The 27,559-nt window shown below is 40.4% G+C and overlaps 1 protein-coding gene across 1 annotated transcript in view; it reads right to left on the bottom strand.

Moving 5' to 3' along the window:
- The window catches only part of phlpp1 (PH domain and leucine rich repeat protein phosphatase 1), a 105,394-nt gene extending 79,274 nt beyond the window's left edge, over positions 1-26,120 (bottom strand). The window contains exon 1 of the mRNA XM_028441310.1: positions 24,327-26,120. Within this exon, the coding sequence (XP_028297111.1) occupies positions 24,327-25,806 (1,480 nt within the window). The 5' untranslated portion in view covers positions 25,807-26,120. The remainder of the gene's footprint in view (positions 1-24,326) is intronic.
- Positions 26,121-27,559: the final 1,439 nt, after the last annotated feature.

Below are 27,559 nucleotides of genomic sequence, written 5' to 3'. Positions count from 1 at the left end.
GGAACATCAGTGGGATTCATTAAAGTCTCCATGTACCTTGCGTTACTGAGATTTGTAACGAGTAATATATTGCTCATCTCAAAGTGAGTCAACTCAAAGGTAAAAAAATAAGCCGTCATCTTGTACCATGACATATTTAAACAATATAACAATCAACTTACACAAATTTCACAAATATAGGAAAAATAATTAAATTACTAAAGTAATTTATTAATTAAAAGTAATTTTTACTAAGACTAAATGATTTTGGAAAAATATTTCTAATTGAGATGGGGTTTTTTAAAGTCCCCTTTATGCATTTTTCTAAAAAGACAAGCAATCAATCAGTCAGTATTCTATTGAAAAATATCAGATTTAAAATTTAATTGTTCTTTCTTATAGGTTAGGCTTATGTCCGTGAAAGCACGCATGAATGTGCCGCGCAGGGTGGCTCCCAGCCACAGCCCATCCTAATAGTTGCATCCTGTGCCGCAAAGCCGAGTTTACAAATGCAGCATTGAAGCAAGGCTTCTCCCATTGGCTAAGACTAGAGCTGGAAGAACGTGTCAACATCTTCAACATTAGAAATTTGATGTAATATAATCAGCCGTGCTGAATAATCTCCCTGCACCTGAAACTAAGAAGCCTCAAGGCAGGGATTTTACATCAAAATCCTGAAAAGAGCCAAATTCAACACAAAGGATACAATTTAAAAACCACTGATGCTGTTATTTAAAGCATTGAGTGGTTTCTTCATGACTTCAGCTAGCATATTATGCAAAAAAATTATATTCAACAATAATACTCTTACTAAAACGGGCTTTAATAAACTAGAAAGAACTGCTTAATATGCCCTAACAGCATGTTTATGAGGTCTTTTTTTTGTGACATCTTACCAAGGAGTAGTAAAATAATTTGATAATTATCTCTGTTTTCTCTCAAATGAGCAGTGCTTTTGCTGCCATGAGTGAGGCTGTACTACCGGTCTGTGAGAGAGAGTGGGAGGGACCTGACTCGCCTGCCACTGTAATTTTTCATCAAAACTGCAAAGGTGGGAGAAGAGGCAAGAAGGAGAATAGCAGATTAAAGCTGCAATAAGTAGAATGGTTAGACTTGTATGGAAACAACCACACTCCCCCCTCTTCTCTCTGTTTTGAAATGACCAGCATCCTCGTGAATGGAGACAATTGTGAAGTTCTTTAGGCTTAAATATAATCGGGTGTACTCCACGGGGACTGTCCGCACTCCTCAGACTTTACATACTTGGGTGCACCGGCGTGTAGTAGTTTCCATTAAAACCCTACATTTCCCACAATTCTTATCGCTTCTCTGTACTCCTGGGATGTGTTTGTAAAGGTGTTGGTACTTTCATAGCTCATCTGACAGTCTCTCCTTTAAGCTTGTGTTAATCTCTCCTGCTCTGTTTCACCATGCAGGTGAAATGCAGGTCGGTGTTACATTTAATGCGGGTCAATACATGCTGAGCAGTGTTCTGTGTGATACCAACTACGCAGACAACTTCCACATGGTAGTAAAAATCTGAGCTTTGCAGTTAATTGGCCTGGCGGACTCCGCATGGACTCCGCTTTGTGGATGTAAAACTAGTGCAGATACTTTTTGGAGAGTTTTCTGATGTTTTTGGCTGGATTCACACTGACGGATCCAAGAGCAGTAAAACGCTGTTTTTTTGTTTTAGATAACTATGTATATTTGTTTTCAAAATTGTAAATTTGTTGTGGCATTTGTAAAAGTGTTTCAATAATTTGTAAATGTGTTTCGCACTTCTCAGCCACAGTAAGAAAGTGACACTAAAAAAAGCTGCTTGCCAAACTAATGAGGACACAAGGACACTTTATTGTGCAGCACTGATGTTAAAAAAGCACCAATCTGACTCCCCTGGCATGACATGCCCGTGGCCACCCACATCTGATGACTTGAATGTGACTGCAGCAAAATCTGTTGTGCCACATTAACTGTATAATCTGATTGCTTGGATTATAGGTGCTTCAGAGGAAGCCACATTAGCATGTTATGTCAATATAGAACATGAGTTGAGTTTAGGCACCCAAGTCTCTATGTCTTGGTCCAACTGTTCACCATAAAAAGCTTCATCACAAGTTGTGTCACTACTAAGTAGACTAGCACATTACGCTTCATGAGACACAGATTTAGCTACATTGGATGGTGTTTTTGACAGTAATAGGGATGATTAGATGCATTAAAAAAATGTTATATCTTCTTTAAAAAAATCATCCATTGAACAAATATATACAGATATTGTGTTTAGTTATGATGTACATATATTATGTTATCATGCATATATAAATGTCAATTTGTGAGAGATATTGTGTTGCTAAAGAGAAAGTTTATAAATAATTTTTTTTTTATTTATATAGATTTATGGCTTGTGACAAATAACTGCAGGATATTTTGCAGATAATTTTTTTTTTTGTCTGCACATGCTGTCGATGGTTGCAAGAAGTGCAATCTTTTATAGACAGCAATGCATGTTTTGTTATTGCAATTAAATAAATGAATTTATTTTATTGCATTGTGACCCTCAAACCTAGGTGAGGGGGAAGGAAACAGGTAAGAGGGAGTCAGGGTAGGAAATGGAAAGGGTGGGGAAGAAGTGACTGCTTTAAAGTGAGAGTGAGATTGTGTATATTGTGCTTATTGTGTTGTGAAATCCATTCAGCCAGTCTGGTGACAAGTGTGATGCTTAGGTATAATGGTTGTGGTCGTGACTAGAGGGAAGGAGTGTGTAGTTATACTTAAAACTGGTATTTGGGATCAACTAATCTAAGGTTAAGCCCAGTACAAGTTTATCCCACAGCCCAAGAAATGCCAGTGCGTCCATGACCAAATAGTTTGTGCAAGATCCGCTTCTGCAAACCCAGGCGCCACCCCGGGCTTGAAGAGGTCACCAGGCCAGAAGAAGGAGCGGGGGCCAAGTAGCACCAGGACATCCTCCCACGACCGAGCACCCCCCCAGATGTCCCAGCAACCACAAGCCGAGAGGCAGCCACCACCCCCGTGACACACACCCGAGCCCCCACGCCAAATCCCCATCCCCCCACCCACACCCTAGCCCCGGCGCCCGCGGACAACTTTTAATCCAAAGTCCATTAGGGTAACGTCTAAACAAAAATACATAAAAAAATAATGCCCAGACATGGGAACAAAAATCATTTTCTATCCACTTTCTCATGATTCACCTTATGGTCTATAATTTCAAAATTCAATTACACTATTTCTACCTATGTTTTTTTCTGTTTGCATGTTGTTTGGTTTGTATTAATACAACTAACTGTTGGTACAATCTACATATAATTATATCTGCACATAATTGTCCTGTTGAACATGGTATTCTGTAAAAATAATTAACAAGTAAAATTAGCCGTAAACACATATATAGGAACTAAATATAAGATTATGGTGCGGACAGAAACAAAGGAATACGGTCCAATGACCTAAATAAAATAGGCTTTTATTCAAAGAATAATCAAGGCTTCATGTTTTCTAATGACTGACAGGTATATCATTATCATTATGAATGTATATCTAATAGTTGTGGATTTGTATCAAATATGACTTGTGTCTTAAGGCTTTTAAATAAATCAGATAATTATAAACTCCTCAGGGCTTTGTATGAAACACCGCAGGTGTAAAGTGTACTTTATTGTCCCCGTAGGGAAATTTGTCCTCTGCAATTGATGCATCCTTCAATGCCACTAGGGCCTCTGTCAGGAGCAGCATCAGGACCCATCTCCCGATGATGATGCTAGGCTTGGTCAAGACTACCAGGGGCCTCATTTATAAATGCTGTGTACATACAAAAGAAAGTGTACACCACATATGAGCAAAGTTTGGGATTTATGAAAAAAAAAAACCTGGCGATTTAATGTGCGCACCTCCACGGCAGCTCTGACCCTGCCTTACGCACAAAATCATGAGAACAGGAAACTCCGACCCTACAGGAGAAGGATCAAACTAATGACAGCTCTGTAAAATTGATTCATTGATACATACAACCCATGTACGCTGTTTGTAAAGGGCTTCAGTGTATTGGGTTTGGACCGTATTGTAACGTAATTGAAAAAATAATGATTGGATGATAGTCTAAAGCCAAATGTCATCTTCTTCTTCAACAAAGTATGATAGTTATATTCTTATTGACTCCCATCACAACTCCAGCATTGTTCTTGGATGTGTTAGTACAACAGAAATCATAAATATGTCTAAGTTTATATCTCAATGGTACATTTCTGTCTAAACAAATCAGTAATAATGCATTGATAGTATAAATTTCACTGTTATATTATGCCAAAGTACTGCTTCTTATTTGATCTCTCAATAATGTAATTTAACCTGGAATGTGTCACATGACTTAAATGTAGATACAGTGTTTAACATCAACAATATGAAATGTGTAAAGCTGTTTGGGGGTCATGAACAAAACTTTGAGGTGCAATTTGAGAAAAAAAGTAATGTAAGCCTATTATTGATGTGGTGCTGCAAAAATGTATGTTGGCAAGTATGGTAACCTAAATACAGATGCTTTCCATGCAGTTTTTGGTTAATTCTTGTCATTACTGAACCTCACATGAAACAAAAACTGTCAAAGCGCTAAACATCATCATTATAACAAAATTAATCTTTATGAAAGTGTCAAAAAGTGGCTTTATGTTGGTAAGATGAAAGGATTTAAAGCAAAAAAAAGTGAATGACAAGTTGTGCCCGTCTCTTTGATAATTGGTAGCTGAAAGTATAGATAACTTTTTTTTAATCTCAACTATTTAACTAAAATGGAGTGAATTTTGTGGTATACAGATGGTGGAAAGAAGACAACAATTAATTTTAAATATATTTCTTTGTCCTTTTCAGGATCTCAACGTGATGGAAGCTGAAAAACTCGAGGGGATTGATTTGGGCGTTTATAAAATAATCCACAAAGGAGCACAGCCAGATGACTCCCTTGAAGATGTTGGTGTCATCATCGAAAGATGCACTGTCTTGCAGGACTTTAGAGATATGGTGACCGGGTGTGCGCTTTTGTTTGGGCTAATTTACTGCCTCAATCTGAGCTACCCAAAGCCACTTCGCTACACATTCGAGTTCTTCCAGAAAGTGCTCATGGGACTGGAAGATAAAAAAAACTGTCCATCAAAATACAAGTGCTGAAGAACAAACTCTGCCAAAAGGAGACACAATGAATGTTCGAGAGGGGAATGTTCAATAAAAAAATTCTCCATTTTCTTGTTTAAAGGTTTACGTTTTTTTATTATAGAAAGTGAGGTCAAAGGTCAAATAGATTGGTCATTTTAGATAAGCATTTTTGGTCTTGCATTTAATTTAGAATGATTTCGAGATTTTCTGTATGCAGTTTTGTTTTGAATGAGAAAAAGAAAACAATAAATTATCAAAATTCTGCATCAGATTTTTTGAATTGGGGACAAAATCGCCCAGATTGACTTTTATTTTTTATTTCACTTCTTAAGTATTTCCTGTATTTGCAGTATGAAGTGATTTAAGTTTGAGTTAAAACATTTTAACAGTTTAAAATATTTAGAATAGAAATGGGTTTATAGGTCAAATCTGCTCTCTTGGAGGTAATGCCCACAAAAATTGTTATGTTCTTTGCCTGCTTCCCTTTATTATACATTTACAGCTGATGAACCAGCTTGGCAGGTTATTTTAGACTTAAAAGATCTTGTCGAGCTCCTGTCCATAGTCTACAATCTGTTGCATATTTGGAGTGAAATGCTCGGAGCATTGAAAGACTATTTCCAAATATTTCCTAATCAAAAACTGATGCCTAAATACTAATTCACTGAGCCCTATGTTGAAATTCTCAAATGTTTTGGTCCTCTAATAGCAGGGGCAGTAGCTTACTTGTAGCAACGTTCTGGTAAATGGTAAATGGACTTGATTTTATATAGCGCTTTATCACCACACTGAAGCAGTCTCAAAGCACTTTACATATCAGCTAATTCACCCATTCACTCTCACATTCACACACCAGTGGGACAGGACTGCCATGCAAGGCGCTAGTTGACCACTGGGAGCAACTTAGTGTCTTGCCCAAGGACACTTCGACACATAGTCAGGTACTGGGATCGAACCCCCAACCTCTCGTTCAGAAGACGACCCACTACCACCTGAGCCACGGTCGCCCTGTGGTAAATCTGCGGACTGTAGTCATTGCAGATCTACATCTGCAGATCCACAAAATATTGTATCAAATTCAATGTCCTACTGCACACTATAGTGTTACTTTGTTGATACTGGACAGCTGTTTCCAATGTTTACATTTTACGTTGGTCTTTGCACTTTTAATATTGCAGTATGCAATATTGTGCCCTGTTAAAGCTTTGCCTTGTTAAAGGCTTTTGTAAATAAAGTTGTTAATGCAACACAATTTGTACGTATTTACACTTCTTGTGTAAACTCTGACATAAAAGAGGTTTCCATTGTAGGTCAAGGTTCTTGAGTGTTACATAAATATTAATGTGTATGTGTAAACAAGTGCAAAACGGTTCTTGAGCTGTCACCTATACTCTATAGTTAAGTGTTGGACCTTTCCTCAGGATCTCTGAAAGGTCAAACACCTAAGTAAAGAGTACAGATTTTTACACTAGTTTTGATTACACCAAAACATTTAACATATAAATATCATTCATTAAAAAATAATTAACCAAATTAATTAAGTCCAATGCACAAAGTAAATGGTACACTTAAATCCAAATTAATATTAATATTGTCGATTAAATCCAAGGTAATACTGTCAATAAATGAACAAAGTGTGATTACATTCTAATCAATGCTGTTAAATAATGACAATTGTACAAAGCTGTAGCCTTTATATAACAATTTCAATTCTGATATATGTGACCATTGAAATTGCAGAACACAACCATATTGTTTTACACCTTGTGTACACCATGTGTTCACCTTTATACCTTGTGCTGCACAAGCTGTCAAAGGTCAACACTACAAGAAGTGCAATCTTTTTAAGACAGCAATGCATGTTTTGTTGTTACAATTAAATAAATGAATTTATTTTATTGCATAATTGAGACCATCACCAGCTCTCCCTAAGCAAGGGTAAGAAATACTTTATTAAAAGGAGAATTTAAAAAGAGAGGGCGGTGTAACACTTAGGTGAGGGGGTGGGGGGAGGTGGAGACGGGAGGGAGCATGGAGGAGGGATTCAAGGTAGAAAATGGAAGGGTGGGGAAGAGTTGATTATTGTAAAGTGAGAGTGAGATGTGAAGTTTTAGTTGTGTATATTGCGCTTATTGTGTTGTGTAATCAAGCCAGTCTGGTGATAAGCATAAAGCTTAGGTATAATGTGGTGGCTGTGGACAGAGTGGTAATACCTAAAACAGGTATTTGGGATTAACGTGTCTAAAGTTAAGCCCACTACGAGCCCGTCAGCGGGCCCAGAGCCAGCAGGGACCGGACTCCAGGCCAGAAGGACCCGGAATAGAAGCAGCACTGGGAGCAGCCCACCCAGGGATAACGAAAAGAAGCGCTGCATGCCACTAAAGTTCCCCCCCAAAGGCCCAGCCAGACTGCCACACCAGCATGCGCAGACCCGAGGCGGCAGAGCCGCAGACCCCAACCTCGCAGGGGCATCGCCCAAACAGGGGCCACCCCGCGCCGCACCCACAGGCGTGCAAGGGCGCGGCCCGCACCACCCACCCCGGAAGACCACCGAGGGCCCACCCCAGCCCAGCCCATACACCGGCCACAGTCCAGAAGGACCGCATAGCCCCAGACGGTGCAAGGACAACAGCCATTTAAGCAAATAATCACGCAATACGTGATTAATTGCATTGCGTGCACTTGGGGGGAGGATATGGAAAAAAACTATTTTTTTCTTTGTAAAGTCATGATCACAATTTTTCATTCAGATCATTTAGACAATTTTAAAGTTTTTTACCAGTAAAACAAACCAATTCACCAACTTAAAACCATCGCCCTAAAAGGAAAAAAAAGGAAAATAGATAATTTAAGTCTTTTAGGTAATTTTCAAACATTTTCAAAAATGTATGTAAGCATTTTATCAAACTGGTTCCAAGTACAATTAACATCAAACAAAAAGGCTGATGAGTTATTTCAGTCACACACAGTCTTTTTACTTTGTTTAACTAAAGTGGTGTAGCAATAGCAAAAACAAAGAACAAAGAAACAACCCAGCAACAATAATAATAATGATAAATATAAAGGATGAGGGATAAATAAAGGATAGAGAATAAAGGATAAATTTAAATATATATATTTATACAGTGCAGCAGATAATGTCAACATGGAGGTGGTGATCAGGTGGCGGGGGTGGGGGGTTCAGTGGGTGACTGGGGGTGTGTTCATGTGGATGGTGGCAGAGGGAAAGAAGCTGTTTTTGTGTCTGGAGGTTCTGGTCCTGATGGACCAAAATCTCCTTCCAGAGGGGAGAGATTGAAACAGTTTATGACCGGGGTGGGAGGGGTCGGCCACAATCTTTCCAGCAAGCCTCAGAATCCTGGAGACGTACAGGTCCTGGAGGGAGGGCAGATTGCAGCCGATGGTCTTCTCTGCTTCTCTCCAGGGTGAGGGGGGAGAGGGGGGCTGGGTTCTTCCTGAAGTCTGCTATCATCACCACTGTCTTTAAAGCGTTGAGCTCCAGGTTGTTCCGGCTGCACCAGGACACCAGCCGGTCTGTCTCCCACCTGTAGTCAGACTCGTCTCCATCAGAGATGAGACCGATGATGGTCGTGTCGTCTGCAAACTTCAGGAGTTTGACCGACTGGTGAGAGGAGGTGCAGCTGTTGGTGTACAGGGAGAAGAGCAGGGGAGAAAGAAAACAGCCCTGAGGAGAACCAGTGCTGATGGTCTGAGGAGCAGAGATGGTTTTTCCCAGCTTCACGTGCTGCCTCCTGACAGACAGGAAGTCTGTGATCCACCTGCAGTTGGAGTCTGGCACGTTCAGCTGGGAAAGCTTGTCCTGAAGGAGATCTGCAATTATTGTATTAAAAGCAGAGCTGAAGTCCACAAACAGGATCCTGGCGTAGGAGCCTGGGGAGTCCAGGTGCTGGAGGATGAAGTGGAGAGCCAGGTTTACAGCATCGTCTAAAGACCTGTTGGATCTGTAGGAGAAATGCAGGGGGTTCAGGTGAGGGTCAGTGGTGTCCTTGATGTGGGAGAGCATGAGGCGTTCAAAGGACTTCATGACCACAGATGTCAGAGCGACGGGTCTGTAGTCATTACGTCCTGTGATCCTCAACTTTTTAGGGACAGGAACGATGGTGGAGGCCTTAAGGCAGGCTGGTACGGTGCATGTCCCAGTGAGGTGTTAAAAATGTCTGTGAACACTGGAGACAGCTGATCAGCACAGTCCTTTAAGGCGGAAGGAGAGACAGAGTCCGGTCCACAAGCCTTACGGGGTTTTGTCTCCTGAAAAGTCTATTCAGATCTCTCTCTTTGAGAAAGGTGTCTCTGTGGCAGGGGGGGAGGAGGGGGGGAAGATAGGGGAGAGAGCTTCTGTAAGCAGCGGTGGTGAGACTCTAGCTTTGATGTGGGGGGTGAAGGTGTTGGAGTGAGGCTGGTCAGAGGTGTGAGGGGGGATGGAGTCAGGTCTGTCCCATTGTCTGTTCTATCTACAATAGAAGTTATTCAGACTGTTGGCCAGGCAGAGGTTGTTTGCAGCAGCAGGGGCTCTGGGCTTGTAGTTGGTTATTTGCCTGAGCCCTCTCCAGACAGAAGCCGAGTCATTTGCAGAGAACTGATGTTGTAGCTTCTCTGAGCACAGACGTTTGGCTTTTCTCACCTCCTTTCCAAACGTGTAGACTCTCTGTAACTGGCTCTATCACCACCCCTGAAAGGGACCTATTTGTCTGCCCTCAGCCCTCTGAGCTTAGCTGTGAACCAGGGCTTGTCATTGTTATAACTCACCCTGGTCTTTGATGGAATGCAGCTGTCCTCACAGAAGCTGATGTAGGATGTCACAGCATCTGTAAACTCATCCAGGGAACTGTTCGCAGACCTGAAATCATCCCAGTCAGTACAGTCCAAACACTCCCGGAGTTTCTCCACTACTTCACTGGACCACTGTTTAGATTCCTTCACCACAGGTTTACAGAGCTTCAGCCTCTGTCTGTATGAAGGAATCAGGTGGACCATCAAATGGTCTGATAGGCCCAGTGCAGCACGGGAAACGGCGTGATAAGCACTGTTTAGTGTGGTGTAACAGTGATCCAGTGTCTTCTCCTCTCTGGTCGGACAAATAATTAATTGTCTGTAATTGGGGAGCTGGTGTGAGAGGTTACCTTTATTAAAGTCACCAAGCACAATGATAAAGGAGTCCTGGTAGGGCCGCTCCATGCACAGGATCTGGTTGGCGAGTGTGCGCTGTGCCTCGTGCACGTCAGATGACGGTGGGATATACACATCAACCGAGATGAATGAAGCGAACTCGGGGGGAATAGAAGGGTTTGCTCTTGATAATAAAGGATTCCAGGTGAGGAGATGTGCTGGAGGATCACTGTCACGTCGTTATACCAGTTGCTGTTCACATAAAAGCAGATTCCTCCTCCTTTCCTCTTCCCGGTGAGCTCCGCGTCTCGGTCCGCTCTGTAAAGTTGGAAGCCGGCCAACTGCAGCACAGAGTCCGGCACCGCTCCACACAGCCACGTTTCCGTGAAGCACAGAACAGAGGATGAGAAAAAGTCTCTGTTCCTACCCAACAGCAGCTGGAGTTCGTCCACTTTGTTACACAGTGAGTGCACGTTAGAGAGGAATATCCCCGGTAACAGTGTGCGTCAGCAGCGCTGGCGGAGGCGCACAAGCACACCAGCTCTTTTTCCTCTCATCCGGCGTTTCACTGCGTGAGCAAAGGTGAGCGCACCTTTGAGTAAAATTGTTGCCCTGATGTTCAAGAGCTCTTCTCTGGAATAAGAGCACCCAGTAGTGGATTTTATGACAAAAACAAGACAAAAAAGTGCACACCAACACACCACAGCAGCCATCCGCGGTGCCATCTTGGTTGCCAAATCAAAACGAGGGTTATGGGAAACAGCTACCTTCGACGAACGAGAGCATGTCTTCACTGCCGCCATCTTTGTTGTGGTCGGTCGGCACGCATATTTTGACATATTTTTAGCGTCGACGTTGCGTCGTCCTGGCCCTACTCTCAGTGCTTCCAACACTCAGAACTGATGGAGTTTAACAGAGGACAGACGGACATCTGCACTGAACCTCCGACAGGCAGCCGCTAACACAGAGGGAGCAGCATCGCTATGCGTATGCACTGAGAGGAGGAGGGGGGGATTGAGCTCTGATTACCGTAATTCTTCAATGTGTGTGTCGTACTAACATGAGCCTGACTAGTAAATGGTGTGATTTGCCAGAGAAAAAACCCTTTGTGTTGCGTATGGGCCATAAACATATGGCACAGACATGGCAACATAGGGGATGAATTGTGCATTAGACGGTTCTACGATCTCCGTGATTTAGCAGATCGTCGTCATGTTTTCATCCTTAACAATCTAATATCGTCAGATCCCACACCTTTACGTCTACTGCATTAATTTATTTGCATTTCTCCCTCCCATTTTTTGTTATGTGATCCACCTACATTACATATTCATCAGAGGGAAAAGCACTAAATGGACTGTTGGCACATTGTGATGTGCAGAACACGTGCAGTCCTGATTCCCTGGGGTTTGTACACCTTATCAGCCCTTGGAGTGACGTTTGTACACGTTTTAATACCCAGAAACCTTTAGTGAATCCGCCCCTAATAGCCTACAACAAAAGCATACAAGTGAATCATTTGCTCTGCTGTAGACAAGCCAAGACCTTCTGATTTTCTCCCTATTATTCATTAGCCTGTAGTAATGACTACTATTAAAGCTATCTGAGGTGTTTTGGCCACGATGTTAATACACCACTAAGCTGTCTCTCCAACATCACATTTTCCTGTTTCCTGTTCTGGCCGGGCTGCATCCTCAGGCATGTCTTCTTCCTGCTAAAGAGGAATATATAGATTTTTGTTACATATAACTGATAGAAAGAAAATGTATCTCTAGAGAAATTGCTTTTCAAAGCATAACATCTGAACTTGTGTGTATTTTGTGAGACTATAAGAGTAGAAGATAATGATTCAACACTTATTATACACTCTTCACAAAATCATGATGTGCTTTATGTGGCTAAAAAACAAATAGGAACTTAAATATAGAATAATATTGCATGTTTTTGTTAGCAACCTAGCACTAGCAGTATGTACATATTAACTATTTTAAGAATGACCGATTCAATCAAACTATTGTAGATTGTACCTAAACTGCATAGAGTCTCCCCATACTAAAATGGAGATGAGCACACAGTTTTGTTACTCTACAATCCTGCATAGATGTACTATCATTAATCTCAAGGGAAATTCAATGGCTCTATACCATTACTATGTAAACAACACACAGGTTATTAAATTATATTTAGTAATTTAGTATAAGTATCGATATGGGCATTGATCTATAATGGTGCAAAATGGTGGTTTAGTTAACACGGCCCTCATTTATCAACCTTGCTTGAAATACGACAGGACCAATGTGGGACTTATGAAACATTCGTATCTGACCAATCCCAGCGTAACAATCATCGGGTGTTGATAAATGCGGTGGCTGAATTTCATTGTCATTAATTAATGCTATACCCTCAAATATTCCTGGTTCGGAGGCCCCGCCCACTGAGGTCAAACAGACATTTACAAATAAATAAATGTTTCTGAGATGAAAATCAGCATTCTCACAGCTGAGATGAAGAAAAATAAAGATGTGCTTTTCATTCTGTGGAAGAGAATAATGGAGGCACTGAACAGGGTTTCGGTATTAGAACGGACTCAGGCTGAGGTTTGAATTAAATTCTCAATAACGGCAAATTATGGTTTAAATGAAATGTTACTCATCCACAGCCTAAAAGTGTAAATCCTTGTTATTTTATGAAGACAATTTTTTACATTTAGACAACTCTGGCTGGCGAGCATGAGCCCGTGCGCCCCCTCCTCTCCCCTGTGCGCGCTGCGCAGCAACCAAACCTCAAATCATGGCAGAAATATTGAAGACAACATACTTCTGTGTGACTTCAAGATTTCTGCCATGATATGAGATTTGTGATCAGTTGTCCTAACGCCAGAAGAATAAAGTAACACATTAAAATAAATGAACAAATACCTTAATCACAATCAGACATTGCTCCATGCATTTTGTTGTGCAGAACAGGTTAAAATAATGTCACACACTTCCACTGTATAGCAGTGTACCCCTGCTGGTCCAACAAAAAGCAGAAGCAGCGCTCATGTGATCCCAGTGTTTGTGTACATACTGCTGATCCTATGAGCTCCTGCCCGGTAGCAGATTTAATGAAGGAAAACCAAAAAAGTGCGGGTAACAAAAATAACGTGGGCTTTTTTTTAAAATTCATTTTATCAATCCAATTTTATCTGTTCTGAATGTGTGTCCTTTTATGCTTAAATGACAGCTGAGGCTTGTTTAATACCTCATTTTCAGACTCAGTCAGATTTTGCTGAGCTGCACCACAAATCCACACGCTCAGTTTTGCATACACAAGGTCAGACCTGACGTGAGATCTGATCGTAGCTTATGATCAAGCCACAATTGACAAATACAGATGTTTGCGTGAAATTGGTCGATTGCACGCCATACGCTCAGATCTGAACGTACGCAAACTTAATAAATTAGGGCCCATATGTGCACCCATACCTGATCATAGGAATCCTCTGTCGCATCGTGCGTGGTGATGTCATCTGGTACCGACTCAGCTCTCACTATTTCTCCACTCTATGCCGGCTCATCAGCGGGTGTTACGTATCAATGTATTTTTTTGTGCTTTACTGCACCACTTGTGTAACTCCTTTTCATATTAGCTTTGATTCCTCTTATATGCATCAGTGATTCCCTCCTCCCAATCATATACACAGGTTTGTGCCACTGCCAGGTGATGACGGAAGAGTAATAGTCCATTATTGTGTTGAGTGGGGGTAGCGTAAATCTAGACTTTACATTTTAAAATGCGCTTTTGAATATTGTTTAATTTTATAATTATGATTGCCTTTTTGCATACAACAAAAAACTGTGAGGTATCATAAATAGGCGGTGGGCTCTCCTGGCCCCTACAAGTTGGGCCCCCCCCGTGATCAAAATTATGTGAATATGCACAGTAAAAATTTAGTGAAATAACAGTCTATGTCTCATTGCCTCTAGAAACATAGGAAAAACAGCACATTGTGGATCATGGCCAAGGTAGATCTAAATTATTATTATTTTGTTTTTATTATTACTAGTATAGTTCCCGTCGGAAGTATGTATTCATATAGTGGGAGCTTTAGTAGAGTTGTCAATTATGGGCATAATAATAACAACATACTCTATAGCATTATAAAGGGGTATATTTGCAGGTGCAAAGTAAAACAGTGTGTGCAATTTCTCTGGTTTAATTCTATGAGACATGCGCCCGATGAATGTGTTGTTTTAACTCATTTTTAAAAATTTTTCGTTTTGTGTATTTTTTGTATTATTATTGTTTTTTGTTGCATTTGTAGTGTGATTCTGGAGTCATTTTGTGTATTTTTTAATGTAGTTTTTTGCATTTCTGTTGTCTTTTGTGTGTTTTTTGTATAAATATTTAGTTTTGTGTATTTTGAGTCATTTTCATATTTTGTTGTCGTTTGGTTTTGGTGTGTGTGTGTGTGTGTGTTTGGGGGGGGGGTGAATCCATTTTAAATTTATGCGCACCAGTCCATCTACGTGTACCTGCCTGCCTAACTTTCACTACACTTATCTATTGTCAGTAGTTAGGTGTAGTAGCAGGTGTGACGTGAGTGAAGCTGCAGTAATCAGTTGACCTTCACTATATAGCACCGTCTACGTAACATGTAAACACTTAGATCTGACTCAGAGCGCAACACTACAGTCACTACCACGCTATGAACGGGTGTCGTGAAACAGACTGAAACCGGACTAAATGGTGGTCCGTTATACACTCACTCACATACCTGCACACATGTCACGTAGACGGTGATCGATAGTGAAGCGCACCTGATCGATGTATGTGTGTGTGTGTGTGTGTGTGTGTGTGTGTGTGTGTGTGTGTGTGTGTGTGTGTGTGTGTGGTGTGTGAGAGAGAGACTCTCTACCTGGGACTCTAATCTCCTCTGTTGGTTCTCTCTCACACACACGCGCTGCTGAGAAGTGTGCAGCTTTCAACACAGCAGCCATTGCCCATACTTTCCGGGTAGGGTTGGGCGATATAGGAAAAATATATCACAATTTCATCACGATTTTTTTCATTCAAATCATTTAGACCGTTTATTCCCTAAACGGAAAAAAAAGGAATAAAAGATTATTTAGGACAAGGTAATTATCAAAAAAAAATTAAATTGCATGTAAGCAATTCATCAAACTGGTTCCAAGTATGATTAACATCAAACAAAAAGGCTGACAAGTTATTTTAGTCACAGTCTTTTTACTTTGTTTAACTAAAGTGGTGTAGCATTAGCATCACTTGCTTCATAACAAGGCAGCATCAGTCTAGTGATTTCTATTTGTTATTGAGGTACCACACTCATATTAATAAAATCCTACTTTAAGCAATGTTTGAACGCCTCATTTCACACAGTTTAGACAATCATATCCTTTATAAGATAAAACGTTACTGCTTTGGTGATATCGAACAATATTCATATCTCTATATTTTTCCTCAAAATGGCAATAGGTGATATACAGTCCATTTATTTTGTTTTATTTTTTTCAGTAGTTTTACAAGAAAAACAATAATGGGTCAAAGTCAGTGGAGAAAAATGCCACAGAGACAGAGAGTTAGTTATGGAAGAGAAACACATGCAGTGTTTTCTCAAACATCTCTCAGTGCTTCAACATTCAGAACTGATATAGTTTAACAGACAGACAGACATCTGCACTGAGCCTCTGACAGACAGTCACTAACACGGAGGAAGCAGCACAGCTAACTGTGAGTCCGTGCACTGGGGAGGGGGAGGGGGAGCGGAGCGTAGTTCTGCCCTATTGAAGCGCTTAATAATCTGTAATATCTGTAATGCTGACTCGCAAATAGTGTGATTTGGCAGAGAAAAAAAACCATTGGATGTGCTGTGTATGGACCACAGACATGATGCAGACAGCACCGCAAGGGTTAAAATGTGAACTACAGACGGTTCTACGATCTCCGTGATTTGAGAGATCATCGTCATGTTTTAATCCTTAATGATCTAATATCGTCAGATCGCACACCCTTACTTCCGGGTGAGGTCTGTCTGGTCTAAATAGCAAAAGGTCAAACTAACATGAAAATGAATGTTTTGAAATACCATCACCAAATAAGGAACAGTAAAAAAGTATGTTTCCTCAAAATATTAGTCCACACCGCAAGTGAGCTGTGTAGTGAAATAGATATAGATGGTGCGCTAGCGCTCCCTCACACACTGAGGTCAAAAGCTGAATAGGTTTCACTTCTGTGCCGTCCAGAAGTGAAATAAAATGAAATTCATTTGGAAATTACCAAATTACTCCAAAATAACAGATGCACACTGTCATGGTATTTGGAAGCCGTTGACAAAGTTTCAAGTCGAACAGGCACCATGTCGGGGAGATATTCGCTCCACACGCACACTGTCACCGATTGCTGTAGTTTCTACAGTAAGAATATGCAGTAACTTACAAAGTTTAACTGTGTACTGCAGTGCATCATGGGTAAAAAAAAAAAAAAAAAAAATTACAGTAATTAGCATCAATTTTCAAATCTGAGTTCTCCCTGTAGAGTGTGTATTACAGTTTTTTAGTGTTTATGTGGGACCTCCCTCATGCACACATGGCAATTTGAAGAGGTAACACATTTCATCCACTCATTCAGCACTGTGCGGTGTTCACAGTCAAAAACCTCCACAGAAAATTAGCACACCAAGCTAGACTGTTTGAGCAGGACCCCTATTTCCCCCTCATGGCGTGGCCGTCGCAGCGGGAGAAGAGACGGGGACACTCATGGATACCGCGGAGGCACATGGCTCCTGCTGGGGCTCCCAGCTCAACCAGCCACTATCCCCCTACATGAGGAGGACGTCCACGTGTCGGACTGCGGGGATGATGACGACGCCTCCTCTGACCTACAAGTATCGGGAGAGGAAGAGGAGGATGACGCCCTCATCACTCCGGCCCGGGCTGCACTGCCTGCCGCCTCCGTAGCCTGAGGAGGATGGGGAAAGCACGCCAGCCCCTCTCCCCAGTGGAACCACTCGTCGCGGCACACCTGCTCCCACGGCTGTCTGCGGTGTCCCCTGAAGACAGAGCCTGCCGACCACAGCCGACCGTCTCCGTTCTGACCTCTTGGTCTCCATGATGCTCACAGCCTACCAGGCTGAGCTGTGTGTGTTCGGGTTCTGATTTTAGGAGATTTTAAGAAACCTCAGGCAAGACTCCTCAGGTTCTAAAGGTTTACAGTAAAACTGTATGTTTTTAATAAATATGTTTTTTACAGCTCTGACTCTGGTTTTATTTAACAGGTGCAGTGAATCTAATGTATACAGAATGCTTCACAATATGCATATATTTCAAAAACTGCTGATAGAAAATAGAATTAACCCGAAAAAAATGTGGTTACAGCTATTTACTGGAAATTTTTGTTGCCAGGTAAATTCTGTAATTTGAATTACAAGATATAAACAAGAATACAACAAAATACCACTTTTCTGTAAAAAAAAATACAATTGCTGTAAATCATATACAACAAAAACATGTAAAAGTTATACTGTTATATACTGTAATTGTTTTACAGTAATTCAATGTGATGTTTACAATACTTTATTGGCAACTTTTTTGCCAAGTGTTTACTGTAAAAACTCTAGTAAATTCTTTACAGTGCACACACAGACCTTTTTTGCTTTTATAGATAGATTTTGCCCCACACAGACAGACTTTAGCACACACACAAACTAACAAAAAAGTAAAAAATATCTGATAAAAGGTCACTAAAATGGCCGCATCTAGAGAGGGTGGAGACACTGCACCTCAGTTGCTATCAGAAAAAGACATTTTACTACTAAACGCCAACAAAGAAATTACCAAACTACAGGAAAAGATTTGTTGCCTTTCTAACAAACTTAAAAAGAAAGACAAACTACTCACCAAGTATACGGACACGGTCGTACAACAGTCAATAGCGCTGTCGTCCTTTCTCCATAATACTCTGAGTTAGGGCTGCACAATTTTGATAAAAAACCTAATTGCGATTTGATTGACGATTTTTAAAAATAGTTTATACATTTAAATGCATATGCATTTTTTTTTTCCAAATTCAGTTTTATTTTTTTCCAAATTCTGTGTTTTCCACATTTATTTTTTTAGAAGCATTAATCAATTTTTTTCAGAAATTTCATTTTTAACTCATGTGAGCAAACAAAATAAATACTAATAAATTAAAAAGCCATAATTAAACAAAAATGTATGTAAAAAATAAAGTAAGATACAATTAAAAGGAAGATATAAGTACGGTGAGGAAACAAAATATAAACTAATAAAAAGAAAACTATAATTAATCAAAAATGTATGCCAAAAATAAAAATGTAATTGAAAATAATGAGTAAGATACAATTAAAAGGTATACAGTATATAAGTTATAATGACTTGGATTGTTCTCCTCCATTTTAATTATTCATGTCATATGTATGAGAGCAGCATTGCTGTCACCCAATGTCCCCTCAGGGATCAATGCTTTACTGAATCTGAGCAGGTTTACTGATTAAGTTTTGATCAACTTAATTTAAATTAACCTAAGTTAAATTATCCTGGTGACATCATTCCAGATCGTAATGATTACACAAAAATAAATAGACAAAGTATCAGAAGTTATCATTAACCTACGATGTTTCAGACTCTACAGTCCTAGCATTGATGGTCTCGTCCACGACAAAGGAACAACTTTATCCACAGATCTTCTGTAGCTCTGTTGAGATGTTGTTTAAACACTGAGCAGGTGAAGCAGATTAAAGCCGACTCATGTTTTCACGGAGCGCAGAAGCACTACACAAGAAAAACGGACGCAGTTCCACAGACACGTTAAAGTTGAACAGGCACTGGTTTAGGAGTCAGTGATGATTTGCATAGTTTTATGGCAGTTTAGACTGTGTTTGAAGCGGCCAGGATGCGAGCCATTGACAAACACAGTTCTAATCTGACTGCTGCTGAACCACTTCAATGCCAGCTGATGACGGAGGATCCTCCACAGACATCAGCAACCCGCTCACCATTATACGCAGAGCCGCTTCAACCGGATCCGATAACGGAGACTTCCCCGCAGCCTTCAGCAACCCGATTGCCATCAGGCATTCCCACACAACTGCTCCAATGCCAGTCAATCCCGATGACGGAGGCTCTACTACAGCCAGTTGTGATCCGCCGGACCCTCCCGGTCAGTTTAACAAGCCTACACACATTCCTGGCACTCTCTTTCCTCCAACCACACTAGGGCTGGGCGATATATCGAATATACTCGATATATCGCAGCTTGTAGTCTGTGCGGTGTTGAAAATGACCATACCGTTAAACTCGCGGACTTTTTTTTTTTTTTTTTTTTAAATATCTTAGTGGCATTATGCACAAAAGGTGCAGTTAAATTTAGTGTTGTTTTGAAATGTCATCTTAATGACAACATGCACAAAAGGGCACTATTTGTTTTAAAATATTGTAGTGGCATTATGTACAAAAAGTGCACTTTAATTTTGTGTTTTGAAATGCCATGTGAGTTGCATCCTGCACTAATGTCTTGTTTTGAAATGTCTCTGTGACAATTTTGCACAGAACGTGCACTTTCTGTTGACAATTTTATGTTTGAGCCACTCACTGTTTAATAAATACAGTTATGTCAACTTTGACTTAGTTGTGATATCCCCTTTTTTGCATGAAAGTTTAAAATTGGCATATATTAATGCAGTATGATCAAGAATGTTTTAATGTAGACATATAGAATCATCATACTGGTGTGATTTTATGCATCAAAGTGTTAATTCAAGGGTAATGCAAAATATCGAGATATATATCGTGTATCGTGACATGGCCTAAAAATATCGCGGTATTTATAAAAGGCCATATCGCCCAGCCCTAAACCACACTCATTCTTGGTGATTCAATAACTACGAACATTAAATTCTTCAATGCCATCACAGACTGTATTCCAAGTATAGTTCACAATATTTTAAACAAACTTAATCAAATGCTACCCACGCTGCCAGCAACTGTTAACAAAATAGTGTTGAATATAGGGACAAGCAATACCACTCGACGTGAATCAATGCGGACCATGAATGAGTTTATCCTTCTCTTTAACATTCTAAAGACATGTTGGAAATCAGTATTCATCTCTGGTCCTCTTCCTACACTAAATAGAGGTATATACACTTTAGTCGTCTCCTACAGCAGCACAACTTCTTACAACAGAGATGCCTCGTAAGGAGAGGAGCTTAAAGCAAAAACAAAAGGAGCTGCTTGAGGCAACTGTGGAGTTGTCAAAGCTTCTTTACTGGCAATTGAGTAGGATATTCCAATCAAATTCATTGGAGTCATTGACATTTTTCTGAGCATGGGCAACATTAAGTTGCTGTTATAACTGCAACAACAAAAAATACCACTGTGATGTGTAAAACATACAGTGTGTGTGTATGTTTTTTTACTCTTTGGCCTACTTACTTGCCTTAACTTAATACTACAAATATAACAAGTTCATTGTTGAGTTGTTATAAATTTGCTATAACACTATACTCATACTATCATATCTTTCTCATTTTATTAGAAAACAGCAAACAATAACAAGCTCCATGATGAAAAAGACATGTACAAGGTTCTCACCAGAAATTTTTCACAGCGTAGAGGGATTGCGTGGGAAATTTTGAAATGTATAACTCTCTGAGGGCCAAACTTAGTGATGCTTGTTTTTGTTTTTAATCTTTGTTACTACATTAATTTAAAGCCCAAAGTTATTTTTTGAATTGGTGAAGGGTAATGATGAACGTAGTAAGACAGTTACTCGTGCTTGGTATAGGTCCTCCAACAAATACTCAGACACTGTATAGACAGGAGATAACATGCGCATCTAGAATGATCTGTTGCGAGCTATTATAAACACGACGAGCATTCCTGTGTTGCTAAATGCTACGTCTGGTTGAAGCACACTGTAACTGTAATCACAGTCCAATATAAACAAAGTGAAGGATGCACACAAGCAGGGCCGGCACGTTATTTAGGCAATATAGGCAATGCTTAGGGTGCCATACATCCAGGGGGGCCCAAAATCGCTGAGTGAAAAAAGAAAGGAATTAAAGGAATTAAACAACCAAAGCACTGATATTATTACTAAATTACTAAACTCGATAGTATATTATTGTTATTAACATTGCAGTTGTTGAATTAAACTGGAGTCCCATGTCATACTCAATGACCACTGTGAAGCAAGGAAGTTAACCCGAAGCTGAGGAATGCTTCGGCCCCCGGAGCAAAGTTAGACTCCCCTGTGTCTTCCAATATTTTGTGAGATACACAAAAGGTTAACACATTGCACACACGAGCATCATGGCACCACTTTTAAAAATGCGATGCAGACTGAGCACTTGCCAAAAACATGGCAGATGTAAAAGTGAGCTTCACGCCAGCACTTGAAAACCATTTAATTTAGTCCCCTAAACAGCAAGCTGTGTCAACTACAAGAAAGTTGGAGATGAAGCTGCGGAGGAAGGCCACACTGGAAGTGCGTGAATCCTCCATCAGCATTAGCGGAGCAAAGATATTTCCTGGGTGTAAGATCGCAAAATTTGCTGTTGCTTATAGTCACAGGTACACAACAGAGGTGGGGCACGTACATACACGCAGCACACACGCGCACTTCTGTGTCCACCATCACCTGTTATTATTTTTCTTCTATTTTATGGACTTGATTTAAGTCAAAGTAGCTCTGTGATTGGTTTAAACCTCATTACCTCTACAACCTGCAGGCAGGTTAGCTCCAGCTTTTTAAACTTACTTATTTACTCTCTTTGTGTACTATTCCGACTTTGTTCAAGACACTTACACTTTAAATGTGTATTATTTCAGCTATTGATGACTTTATTGTGATCACAATGATGTTTTATGTTTTAAATTTAACTCTGTTACAAATACGTGTTTTAATTCCTTTCTGTAAAACATGCTGTCAGAGTACAACAGGGCCACTTTCACAGGTGTGAGGACTTAAGCAGGTGAGTTAAAATAACAGTCCAAAATACAGGGTTCTCGCCAGAGCTGTTAAGTGTAGGGGACCCCAGTGTTGTAATTTTGATCCCCTACGGAGTGATGTTGCCCCCTACGGTGCGTTTTCAGCAGCATAGGGAGATTTTCTATTGTTTTTTTTTTCCTTTTTAATTGGTACAATCGCTATAATTGTTGCACACTTGGACACAAAAGGGATTTCCAGGCGTGCCCGTGTTGTTTAAACCCAATTTTTAATCTGCATAACCCAGACACACATACATCAGCCGCACGTTTATTTAATACAAGCAATTTGCTTGGATGCTCCCGTCTTTACCCCAAAGACCCCTACCCCCGATGCTGACTGTGTGCATCCTCCGCATTGTAACCGTAATCACTGTCCAATATAAACAGTGCTTCAACCAAATGTAGCGTGTAGTGGCACATGAAGCTGCTCGTCATGTTTATAACTAGCAACGGATCATTTTACATGCGCGCTCACGGATGTGAATACAGTTGGGTTGAAACGTGTTCGGACTTAAAGAGACATCGGCTTAATTCGGATCGGGTTGGGTCAGGTCTTCTTTTGGCCCGATTAAAGCTCTACTGTGTGCATCCTTCGCTTTGAACCCCATAATCACTGTCCAATATAAACGGTTTGTGTGTGTGTGTGCGATCAGTCGTTTGAATAAAAAGTTATTTCTTGTCTCTACAGTGTCAGAGTATTAATTAGTGAAGGACCCAAAGCATTAGTAATTATCTAAATTCATCAGCACCTTTAAAGCTTTACGGTAAGGCTGGAACAAAAAAGTACAAAAAAAAAAAAAACTTTAGCTTTACTATAAATTTCAAACTTTCCATTGCCAGTCCTATGCTATGAAAAAATCCTGGTGAGAACCCTGAAATATGTGCGTCAAAACAAATAAAAATAAAATAACCGTGACCAGTTGACCAATCGAAAAAATAATCAATAGATTAGTCGACTACAAATATAATTGTTAGTTGCAGCTCTAATTCTGCATCATGATGAATCATGGAATCGCAATCAAATCAAAACATTGGCATGATAATCGTAATCAAATCGTGAGACCAGTGAAGATGCACAGCTCTACTGAAAATATTTAAATGTTTATGGTGCAAATTTATTCTGCAGTTTTTTCATATTGATATTGTAATTATGAAATTTGTAAGTTATCTTAGTTACTTTTTTAAATTTAGGATATTTAAATAATAACAGCCCAATTCTTTTACATCTGCATTGTTCACACTTAATATTTTTCAGTTTTTTTTTTGCATTTCCACATTTTATTCTAATAAATAGGGATGTCCCGATACAAACTTTTCACTTCCGTTACAATGCCGATATTGCAGCCTTGAGTGTTGGCCGATACCGATATCGAACCAATATCTGCACAAATCATGCATACTTTTATTACTTAGTGTGGAATGTAAGAAAAGGCTTGATCAAGTGATGTTACTCAAACAAAAACAACAGTCAGCAACAGTAGGTATGAGAAAAACTGAGATTAATTAATAACCAATTGGTTACATAAATTTTAACTTTCAACATAATATCTAAAGTATTCTACAATTGAATAAATATAATATATAATGAAGATTTTAGATGCAGTCCGATAAAATCCAAAATTCGTTTTCTGGCTGATATCGGACCGATATATGATATCAATATCGGATCGGGACACCCCTACTAATAAATGTAAATGTTTTGAAATAAATACAATTTCTGAGCATTAACTTGATGATTCAGTGTGTCGTTTACCAATTCACAAGATGTGATCACTCGCTAATTACAGTCAAATTTGCAATGAGTTAATCTTTTCAAATCAATTCAGACCTGGTTAATTTTAAACTAAATCTGCACAGATTTTGTGTTATATACATGACGGTTGAATGCGTGGGTACAATTTATTGATATAAATCTGGTGATAGGTCCTTGTCTCTCCTTGATTAAGGTATATAACGTGAAAACCAGAGCAAAAAAATACACCAACAGGTCCAAAAGTAAGCAAAAATAAGTTTTGTTAATACTGAATAAATGCTATTTACCTGCATAAAAACGAAACAGGGAGCCAATTTCAGTGTTAAGCCCTTCCTCTTGAACTCTCCATGGGTTCTTAAATCCAAGCTTAAAGAGAAAGTCGTTCTGGATCTGCAAAGGCCTCTCATCTGGGCTTAATCTTCTGACAGCTTCACCATGCAGCTGCATGTACAGAGTGAGGTTAGGGTCACAAGGATCGCCATGGTGGTTGGCTGCAGGCTCGAATTGTAAAGCAGCTTTACCACACTCTGAATCTTGGACATCGGGTGTATTACTTGGAGAACATGCTCTTGACAATGAATCTGCACTGCTACTGGGTGGCAGGCTTCCATTTAAATGCGCCAGGTCAGAATGTTCATAGCCGGCAGTAGCAGCAGTGACACCATTGGTGTGATGTTGAGCTATGGGGTCCTTGTTTGTGTCTGATGGAGGACAATCAAGTTGTAGTTCATCCGAGGAGCTGCCATACATGTCGTGGCCTTCTGTGGCACTGTCAAAGGAGGGACTGAGGATGGATGCCTCCGTTCCCAGGATCATGTCATCACTGAAGGAGTCCCTGTGCTCACTGAGCCGGGCCCCGGAGCTCAGGTCATCAAATGCACTGCTCTCTACATCTGAGCCAGAATTTAATCCGTAGCTGTCCACACCATCCCTGTGCTCCAAGTCATCATCATGGGGGGTATCGATGTTGGAGTTTAAGTGTGACAATGAACAGGTGATGTCTTGTAACTCAGATTCAGGGGAAAACATTTCCCCATCCAGTTGCCCATCATCTGCATTCTCCATGAGCAAGAGTCTCAACCTGTCACCAGGATGGTTGGACTCCAAAGGAGTCAGGGGGTCGCAATCCTTTACCTTCGACGGATTGTGAATATATTTACAATGCACATTGCATTTGCCATTTGGATTGTTCTTAGAGTTCGATTTGCTAAATATTCGCATAACGGCGCTAGACTTACTGCTGACTTTACTCAGTCTAAGTGCTATCTCTCCGGCTGTAGTGTCGACAGTGCAGAGGACCGGCCTCGGGTGTGACGGTTTGAGCCTGTCATGGACATGTATAGAGCCCCGATGGAGGTCTGCCTTCACCCAGTCGCGATCCGCGGGCTGCAGTTGCATGTTTTCCCGGTGCTTCATCAGAGTCTTCCTGTCCAGGCTCCGAGTGTGCAGAGAGGCAGAGGATAGGGTCGAGTTCATCTTGGTGGCTGCGTTCTCAGCTACAGCGGAGAGGTTTCTCTTTAAGCACCTTCTTTTCAACAGGAGGGAGTTGTTGGAAGAGCCCCGGCTACTGGAACGCGCACTGAAATCTCCGGTAGCAACGGAATGTGGGAGGGCTGCCCCGTTCTTATCAACGCGGGAGGGTGACAAATGCCCACCGCCATCATGCGCTGGAGTCCCCAGGGCGACAGACAGTCCGCTGGGCTTCTTCAATAACTTGCTCGCGGCTCCGTCCTTTGTGTCAGCCTGCACACTTTCCATCTCTGCCATCAAAAAGTCCACACTGTAAAGAAATCACGGTGCGCACTTCGTTATACCTACAGCCTCTACATTTAATCGCCTGGATACGTGCCCACCGTGGGAAATGCCCGCCGACTACGCGGTGGTCCCGAGTTATTCCGCTAGAAGTCATTCACTTCTCGGCTTCCTTCTCCCCGTCAGCCCCCTCCACTGCTCCAGAAAGAAACATTGTGCTGGTCAGTGTGGGGAGATGTTGTGCGATCAGATTAGGGCGGAGACGTGACTGCAAATCCTATATGAAACCCAGAACAGCGCTGGAATATAACACTGGCGTCGGCCGAACTCCTACGCAAATCTTGACTGATTTATATTCATGAGATAGGGACAAGATGGGGTCGCTGACTGTAGCGCAGTGGATTGTGGGGGATGTATTTTTATGAGCTTTAAAGCTAGTGTTCAGTATTCTCTGTCATAACTTCACTTCCCAGATGTCTGTGCTTCGGATTCAACAATGTGACTTGCGTTGCCAAATTGGGTTGCTTCCCCTTCTCATCAAAAGGATCAAGATTGCGTTTCACGCGCAAAAAGTGATTTGACAGTTTAATGGGAGAGCCGACTTATTCTTTGTCGAGTAAGTGAAGCAGCTGGACGCCAAACACATACATACATTTACCCAAGATTTGCAATGCTTTTTAGTCACGCACGACTTCCCTTTTTCCTCAATTTAAAGTTACAAGTCTAAAATTTCAGGATTATCAGGTATTTAAAAATCTAATTTAAAATGGCTGCAAACATATTTTGTATATAGACACTAGTTTAAAAAAACAATTTCAGGCAGCAATCAACCCACTTGATAATTTAAAATTATACTATTAGCAGCAGAATATAACGAGTACTGGTGATTGTTATGGTTGTTGCTTTTCAGTTATTCGGCTGCAACATAAAGGCAATTCTTATTACTATTATTTTTACAATGGTAATAGCCTGGATAAATCTTTGTTTGAAAATGTTTTTTATGTTTGTTTTGTTTTGTTAAAATGCACCTCAAATTGCATTTTATTGTCACTGATTTAACTGAGTTTTTCTTTCAGCATTGTTCAATGCATTGGTTAAACCCTGCTACTTTTACCATTAAACCAAGAGATTCGGTATTATATTCTTACAAAAGCAGAGTTAATGCATTAAGTGAATACAATCATCCTATGTTTTTCACATTTTTGAGGGGCGGGAAATAATCCTCTGTACATGGCAACCCTAGATGTGTGGCAATAAACAGCGGAGCGGATTAATCATAGCTCATATATAACGTTTAAATGTGGTAGAGCCTCTGATGCGCGTCCACACATTTTGATGAAATGCGTCAATAGATTTAAAATTGACATTCAGACGTTATCTAAAAGACTACCAACTTTTGAACAAAAATCGATTTAATACACTTTTACGTGTATTTTATTCAGTTAGAATCTACAGATTGTAACGAAATACAATTATTTTAGAATTGTATAAACTAAGTCAATAACTTCAGCACCATCTCATCAGGACGCCATTTCACAAGACCACACGGACCAGTACAGCGGACTTGGATTCGTCGGCTCTTTACGCTATCTAGTGGTGAAACGGTTTTCCATACTGACACGGTTCAGCCCTCTGTTCAAAACCAGAATAAAAAAATGATTTTATTATTGGAGAAGCAGTTTTAAACCAACTGACCTCCTCCTGTATTTTCTGTACTTACCTTTATTGTTGGTAACATTTTGTTTGTTTGTTTTTACTTTAGTAGTTG

This window comes from Gouania willdenowi, unplaced genomic scaffold (assembly GCF_900634775.1).
Source record: "Gouania willdenowi unplaced genomic scaffold, fGouWil2.1 scaffold_215_arrow_ctg1, whole genome shotgun sequence".
Taxonomy (NCBI): Eukaryota; Metazoa; Chordata; class Actinopteri; order Blenniiformes; family Gobiesocidae; genus Gouania; species Gouania willdenowi.
This window is presented reverse-complemented; position numbering and strand designations above follow the sequence as displayed.